Below are 8,488 nucleotides of genomic sequence, written 5' to 3'. Positions count from 1 at the left end.
CTCAGAATTCCTAATGCCACAGTTGTTGTTGTTGTTGTTTTAAAGCAGAGGGTTTCGATTCGGAAGCAGCAAATACCTTTTTACTGCAAAGCCCCAGTTATGGTGAAGATAGTGAGGTGGTGGCGATGCCAGCTCGACCAAGGACTACTGAGGATCTTTTTGCAGCCATTCACAGGTATTGCTTCGCTTGCATTATTTGGGTTTCTGCATGCCATTATCCTTCATAATTTAGTTAATATAGTTCTCCCAAGATGCGCCATGAGATTTCTTTTTTAAAAAAAAACAACTTCACTTTAAATGTCAGTACTGTAATATATATCTGTGGTTAAAATACACCATATGCATATTTTATTGCTGTGTAATTAGCTTTCATTAATTTTGGAACTAATGCTTGCTGGCAGCAAAATAAAATGTAATACTGTTGTCAGCCTTTGCCCCCCCTAAATACCAAGTGATTCCGTGTTTATATTGTACTGTTGCTCTCAATCTGCTTGATTTAACATATACTATCACTTTCTCTGTGTATCTTTTTATTTTCATTCCCTCTGCCCTTCATCCCTTTTTACTCTACTCCGCTGATTATATGATGCAGTTTGGGACAGAGGCTCAACGCTAATGCTTCATGGCAAGCTTGGCTTAAACTGGCAAGTAAACATGACATATCAGTCATATGGCAAAACATATGACAATAGCTGGATTATAGATTGCCATAATCCAGATTAAGATGGGCTATTTTGTGGCACACTGGTTTGTCATTTGAAAAGTGCAATACAGACAACTTCCCCTACCTTTTGATAAAGGGGGGGAAAGTTCAGTATCTGAGTAATTTTTACAAATTTCACTGGGACAATTGTAAATGTTCTTCATATAGTCTCATGAACTCAAAACATTAGAAAGCAGCCCAGTGGGGGGTGGGGGAAAGATATTTTAAGGGAAGCCATCCTTGAAGGACAAAACTTATTCTGAGAAGAAACTCAGCAATTTTGACTTGGATCATCTAATATGCAACACTGGTTCCATCTTGTGGCCGTTTCTTGCTATGGAATAAACTTCTGAAGTGTAACTGAATTTGGCTAACCCCCTCTCACTCAACACGCATATACTCCAGATCGCCCCTGAGTTAATTTGTACATGTCAGGATTCTAGGGTGGATACACAGATCTGCCCCTCTCTTCTGTGAGTTAAGGATTGCTTTGGTCCATTTGCTCTAGTCATAGATGAGAAAGTGAAGCTCTTCTGCTTGAGGACTTTGGATTATACCTGGTTTACATTTTCCAGTGTTAAACATTACAGGGGTGGGAGTTGTTAGGGCTGCATCCTTGTGAACAAGCAATTGTGCATTTCGGAATAACATATTTTACAGTACCTTGAATATTTTCAATATATATACACTGATTAAATTTAAACAGGCCAGGATTCAAAGAATTGATCATCTGATTCCAAAATGTGCCCATAATAAAAACAAACACAAACTCCCAGCAGATTGTATTATGCTGTAATAGCCTGCTGTTATTTATTTTTTAAGCCGTAGTGTCTTGAACACATCTAAACTAGCTCTTAGGATTTCTAGTATTTGCAATAGCATTCATCCTGGTGTGTGTGTGGGGGGGGTGGGGGGGTTGAGAGAGAATGACTGTGTTCACACAGGCCTCCAATCTATGGATTGTCATTATGACAACAAGGAGCTGTGTGCCTTGGGCTCATGGGAGTAATTCTTTTTTCCTTTCCTTCATGCGTGAGAGGAGATGAAAAACATAGTTTGTTACAAACCACAGTCAGGAGTTTCTCATCTTCTTTCCTCATCTATGAAGGAAGAAGCATAATGATAAACTATGGTTTGCCATTGCATTTGAATCAGGCCAGCGAGTTTACTACTTCCTCCCTTTCCTTGTAAAAGGCAAGTTCTGGTGTGAATGAGCTCTGAACAAACACTTCTTGCAAAAACTGGAGAATATCCTCTGAATCTGATTTGATCTCATGGCCTCTTTCAGATCATATACCATGAGCAAGGATGCCTCCTATAGGTTTTATCACCCATTAACTTATGTACCGCATTTAGATGTTTACATATTCTGATGCTATGTCATAGTGCAAGCTGTATCTGTGGTTGTCATACGAAATGGCTTATCTTGGTCAGAATGAAGAATTATCGAGTAAGATGGGAGTGGGCATGATAAAAATACATTTTCTAAAAATGCAGTTATATATTTTTTTACAAGGGAAATAGTCTGTATTGCACCATTATACAAAGCAATGTGTATATTTTGTGTTAAATCATATTTATAAAATAAGAACTGAGAGCATTCTTTTTCTTTAGTGGTGATATCTATATCATTGCCCAATACTACATACCTTTTATCTAGGTGTGCACCACTGACCCACAGAGGTACAGCAGTATCTAACCTTTGCCAGCACTCACTTATATGGCTTTCATTTTCCCCCCTTAATATTTCCAACTTTTTCTCATTTTAAACTTATCAACAACAATTTTCTTTCCTATGGGCAAGTTTGGATGGTCCAACAAACCATGGTTTGCTAGATCATGGATATAACAGGACTAAACTACAAACCTGCATGTTTCCTTCTCTCCACTGTTCTTTCCTCCCCTCCTGTAGTGTGAAGCTGTGATGACAGATGCCTGGTTAGTTAACCCACTGTTCTGTGTGTTTTCCAGACCTGAGAGTTGTGATTGTATTGTGGTTTACAAACAAGGATATGAAAGCATGATCTGATCTGATTCTAGTTTCATATTCTGACTATAAGCTACAGTTAACCACAGCTCTTGAGTAGGGATAACAAGTAAGTTTGTTGTTTAACCAGGATTCCTCACCTCCCTCACAGGTGAGGAAAGGGGAGGAGGGATTGGGGATCTTATGGGCTTGGAGCTCATTCCTACTGTGTTCACAGTCTAGCAATCCACAGTTGAACCATTTGAACCATCCCTGACTTTTTGAGTTGAAACCAAGCTGGGGAAAGTATGTGTCCACCCTCCACCCCAATTGCTCTTGAAATCCAGACTCTTCATAACACGCCTTGTTAAGGTGCTTTTTAAAAACAAGTAATTGTATCTGCTACCTTAATGAAGGCAGCTGTTTCTGAAAATTCATTTTCAACATAGGCAGGCATGCTTACCTATATTGCAAAATGAAGTAAATTGTAGGCCATTCATTGTCTCCATGGTAGATGTTTTCAACCCAGTTGGAGTCTCAGAAGCTTGTACGCAACCCTCATCTATTTACTCTCTACATGGAGAAGGTAATGAGTGAACTCAACTGTACAGTCGTCCCTTGCCAACCGCGAGGATTCCGTTCCTGGCAGGGGCGGAGCCACCATTGGGCCAATGGGTTCAAAGAACCCGGGCCACCTACCAATCAGGAGCCGCATTTCGCGGCCCCGGCATGCCCCCCACGTCTGACGTCAGACACGGGGGTGCTAGTTTAGCTCCCGAGTGGGGGCTGCGCAGCCCCTTCGGCAATTAAACTAAGGCAGGTGCTGCATTCGCAGCGCAAACCAGGAGTGGCTCTTCCCTGCAAAAGCAGGGAAGAGCCACTCCTGGCTGCACACTGACCAGCCTAACTAGCCCCTGAAGGGGCCGCATGGCCCCTTCAGAAGTTAAAAGGCTGGCGCTGCGTTCACAGCACACAGCCAGGAGCGGCTCTTCCCTGCCTTTTTCAGGGAAGAGCTGTTCCTGGGCTGCGCTGCGAAAGCAGCGCCAGCCTTAGTTTAACTGCCAAAGCGGCCATGCAGCCCCTTCAGGAGTTAAATTGCAACTCCCGGTCCCAAAAAGAGCCTCAAGGCTCCGTTCCACCAGACCACGCCCCTGCATTTGACGTCAGATGTGGGGGCGTGGCTAGCCCAGCGTCTGATATCAGACGTGGGGGCGGGGTCAGCGGGCCCACTGCCGCCACACACAGGCTGCCAGCAGGCCCACTCCGTGGCTAGTTCCTGGAAACCCTTGCAGTTGGTGAATTTGCGATAGGTGAGACATTGAGAGTAATGGGAAACGGGGTTAGGGGACTCTCAATCGGGAGTACCTTTAAAATGAAGGAAAAAATAGAACAAATTCCTCCTGAACCCCTGAAAATGACTCCTTGGAATGACCTCAGAAATTCCGCCCCAAACCACCCATATTTTTGGGGAAAGGTGCCAAACCGCAAATACTCAGGTCACAGTTGGCAAGGGTGGTAGCAGTTTCCCAATCACGGATACTGAAATCTGGAATTGGGAAACCCGCAATAGGCGAGGGATGACTATTTTGCATGTATTTGACTGCAGTATCTCCATGCTCCTTGATTTAAAAAAAACAAAACTCTCTTCTTTCCAGAGGCAAATTATAAAGTCAGAGATATATAGTGTTTAAATAAATGCTGAACAGCTCAGTTCATTTGTTACTTTTGGTCTGTGGAGAGGAGGAGGGTCACGCAAAAGCCTATGACTGAGTGGAGGTGTCACCTTGAAAACTGACAAGTGAACACACAACTTTGTCTCACCTTCTGATCTGGAGAACTACTACAATATACTTTCCACAAAAGTGATGTTTCTTTGTTATCATTTCTCAGTCAACACAGACCAAAGGAGACAAACTATACCATCCTCATTCCGATAAATGTCCTATTTTAAAATGAACTGTGTGCTTTGGTAACATTGATATATGATTCGTGTTAACTTGAAAGAAATGCTACGTCCATTGCCCTACTTAACTAGTAATTCATCTGCTCATTTCATATATAGCTATGTGGTTTCTCCTCTATGCAGATTAATTTAGCATTTTTAAGTAATGTCCTTCTGCTCTGCAAGTTGAGCTGTGTGTGTGTGTGTGTGTGTGTGTGCTTGTGTGTGTGTGTAACATTTTTTATTTTCCAAATCAACAATCTCTAGGCAGTTTTATATTATATTAAATGCTAATTATTATTTGATAGAGTAAAATTCTTGTTAAGCTGCTAACTCCCCAGAGATCATATGCATTTCATTTAGCTTCATTAATTTTACTCCCTTTGACAATTAAATTCTGAGCACTTTGACAAATCTAACTAGGGTATATTTTGTCAGCTGCATTCATTTGGAGGAGACTACTTCCTTTGAAAGATGTTTCATTTTGAAAATGTGATTTCACAAGATTCAGATATTTGTTTCACGAAATATGAATGGGGGACACAGCCTCCAATTAGCTTGATCATTACAATTGGCGAGTAAATTCAATTCATTTAGTTCTATAGGGTAATAAAAATAGGTGTTTTATTTGACTCCTGTTAAATAAAATGTCACCATACCTTTTTCCAATAACATATCCTCCTACATTCTAAGCTATTTTCCATCCTCTTGCTTGTTACAAGCATCGGTTTTTCTAATTAGCATGTGGAATAAGAAAGCTCCTTTATTTGAAAGGCTCATCTTGCTTTTCTCTCTCTCTCCCGACCCCAATTTCTACATTAAAACCACAGATCCAAAAGGAAAATCCTTGGCCGCAAAGACTCTGAGGATGACCACACTCAGAATCATTCTCCATCACCGCCAGTTACACCCACTGGTGCTTCCCCAAATCTGGCTTACTTGAAGCAGGCAGGATCAATCCAGAGAAACATTCGCAAGAGTAGCACAAGCAACGATAACTTCAAAGCGCTGTTGCTTAAAAAGGGGAGTCGCTCTGACACCAGTTCTCGCATGTCCGCTGCAGAGATGCTGAAAACTACAGACCCAAGATCTCAAAGAACCAAGATAGATTTTTCTTGGGACTCAAGTGACAGTGCTACAAGCTGCTCCCCTACCAAGAACAGACGGGCCCAAGAAGAATGGGCCAGGAGTGAAGGCCTGATGCCAAGAAGCCTATCCTTTTCCAGTGCCAGGTATAGTCGATCTCGAACCCCACCCTCTGCTGCAAGCAGCAAATACAATGTTCGAAGCCGGATCCAGAGTAGCCCCATGACTGTCATCAGTGAGGGAGATATGGAAGCAGTTGAACTTGCGGAGAGCATGATTCATAGAACTTCAGAAGAGCAACAAGAGGGGCAGCTGGATGTGTTTGACAGTGATGACATAGACACTAGTGAAGAAGTGGGATCAAAGGAGGAGACTACAACTCACCCAGACCTGATAACTTAACTGCTGACACCGAATCCTGTAAAGATTCAGCTGGAAATGGTTAGATGAGGTTTAAGAATTCAGGCACTGTGGTGATGAACTTTGAAAAGGTATACATAATGTGTAAGGTACCAGGCCCAGAAGAAAAGCCCAAACCAGTACAATTTACTTTGCCAAGCATTTAAAACATGCTAATGTGCAGATATTGCCAGAACTGATACCTCTGCATGGCTTGGTTGGATAGGGCTTGTGCTTTAAAAAACAAAACAAAACCAGCTAGACTTCCATGTTAAAGCCTTAAAAGTCCTCTAGAGGTTGGGGGCGGAACTCCCTTTTATCTTTGGATCCTGGGTTGCTTTTTGGAGGGTGTTCAAAATTGAGTAAGCCTGCAAAGAAAATGGGAAGCTTCTGTGGTACAGGGTGGCAGTAGCTTTTTAAGTGTTATATTTATGAAACTTGGTAATCTCGTCTTGAGCAGGGAAAACTAGAGTGAACTATGCAGCCAGTTAGAGTTAGCAGGGTTGGCATTGTCCACAGCTTCTTCTAATGTGGTCTCCTCTGCTAGTTTAAACATGCCATGCCAGCAGAAAAGGATGACCAGATCCTGAATTAGTGTTTTTTTTAATCCAGCAGGAAATATGCACTGTTATAATACAGAACTGACTGCTGTGCAGCCGTATTTCAGCCCGTCTGCTTGCCTCTACAGAAGCCTGTGTCCCCCCAGTGAATTTGTTTCTTTGAAGTGAAATTGAGATGCCCCTTAAATAACTGAAATCAGTGGCTGCAGATTTGTAGAGGATGTAGGAAAAATTGGGGTGGGGTGAGGGGACAAAATAAGCCAACAGCCATCAGTTTCTAAATTTGACAACAGACCCTCATTTGAGAACCTATACTAGACAGTTGCAGAGTGTATCATTTCCTTTTCAATTAAACAGTGTGGAAATTACATTGTTGCCAGTTTTTCATCTATTTGTCAAAGTGGGAAGGGGTATGTGTGCATGCGTGTGCGTGTATTGTTTTCTTAATGACAAGCATATCCCTTGAAATATCAAACACTTGCTAACTTTTGGTCACCAAAGAATACATGAGAATTACTTTTACTTTTTGGTCTACAGTTGGCATTTTCTCGATTTGAGAAAATAACCTTAACAGCTTAACAGAGTCTGCTTAGTTCTGAGTATTTTACCAATGACAATTTTTAAAAAACAAAACATTTAACTTGCTTGTTAAGAAAATAACTAACTAAAATATCAACTGGCAATTTTGATCTTAGTGTTAGAAAAAATAGTTTTTGGAAATAATTTTTGCATAATTTAATGTTCTGTGCAGTTTTTATAATGTTTGTACATAATGGAAGTTCTTAAGATAATTTGGATCCTCCCTGTATTGGAATTTTTACATTTTTAGACATTAAGAAGAAAACCCTCTCTGTAGATAATTTATTTTAATGAAAAAACACTTGTGATTTCTTTTTTCTATTTCTGTATTTGTTAGTAAATGTAAATTTCAGTGGCCTTCACTCAACTCAAGGAGGAGGTGGTGACAATGCAATAACTCTGCCTCAATAAACAAGGCTGCCGTTTGTCATCTTGTGTCTCAGTAACATAATATTTGGAAGTCATTTGCCAGAAAACCTATCCGTGGCCAGATGGCCCTGGCAGCAAAGGTTCGTGGCACACTTGGACCCAGAACAGTGGGGCCCGTAGGCTATGGCTGCCTTCTGACTAGTCAGGCCTAACTCCCTGCCCTGTGCTGCAGTGTTGCCTGCTGACTGGTGCAGAAGACTAGAAGCTAAACTATCCCCAAATATTAGTGTGAGTGGAAGGGATACTTATGCGATTTTGTCAGCATGAAAATGGCACCAACTCATTCTTTGGATTTGGCATGTAGCTTTCTGGTTACAAACTGTCTAATAATCTAAATTTTCTTGAGGAAGACGCCAAAGTGTTAAATTCATTGTGTGATTTCTAAAAGTAACTGTGCTAAAATAGATTGTATCAAATGCAGCAGGAAAACATATAGGTTAGCTCTATTTCCCCAATAGTCCAATATAGGAAATCTAAATCTTTGCTCCCAACAATCTGTGCAGGGCAACTTCAGGAATGCCCATATCAGCACTATTGCCTCCCGCCCCTCCCCCCACTTTTCTTTTACTGCTTAGCACTACTCTAACGGTTCATAGGTACTTCCTCCCCATTCTCGAATTCCAGGAATTAGTGGGTAATTCTACCTAAATAATCCAGAATGTGCATAATTGCAGATGTGCACACATCCAATGTCCAACCTATGTGATTATTAGTGCCAAGTTACATGTGTTAACATGCTGTGCAGGGAAGCTTTGATTGAGGAGAGAAGCACCCATGCTGCTGCAAGATTCTCTAAAGTGCACACACTCTGCTGCAGAAACAAC

General features: G+C 41.4%; 1 protein-coding gene across 13 annotated transcripts in view; it reads left to right on the top strand.

Annotated features, from left to right (window-relative positions):
- The window catches only part of NHSL1 (NHS like 1), a 228,783-nt gene extending 221,118 nt beyond the window's left edge, over nucleotides 1-7,665 (top strand). For 10 of the 13 annotated variants that reach the window (XM_053289198.1, XM_053289211.1, XM_053289189.1 and 7 more), the window contains 2 exons: nucleotides 46-175; nucleotides 5,442-7,665. In XM_053289198.1, the coding sequence (XP_053145173.1) occupies nucleotides 46-175; nucleotides 5,442-6,099 (788 nt within the window). In that variant the 3' untranslated portion in view covers nucleotides 6,100-7,665. Of the gene's footprint in view, nucleotides 1-45; nucleotides 176-592; nucleotides 645-5,441 lie in introns of all 13 variants that reach the window. The other 3 variants (XM_053289294.1, XM_053289284.1, XM_053289204.1) reach the window with 3 other exon arrangements.
- The last annotated feature ends 823 nt before the right edge of the window (nucleotides 7,666-8,488 follow it).

Source organism: Hemicordylus capensis, chromosome 1 (assembly GCF_027244095.1).
Source record: "Hemicordylus capensis ecotype Gifberg chromosome 1, rHemCap1.1.pri, whole genome shotgun sequence".
NCBI lineage: Eukaryota > Metazoa > Chordata > Lepidosauria > Squamata > Cordylidae > Hemicordylus > Hemicordylus capensis.
This window is presented reverse-complemented; position numbering and strand designations above follow the sequence as displayed.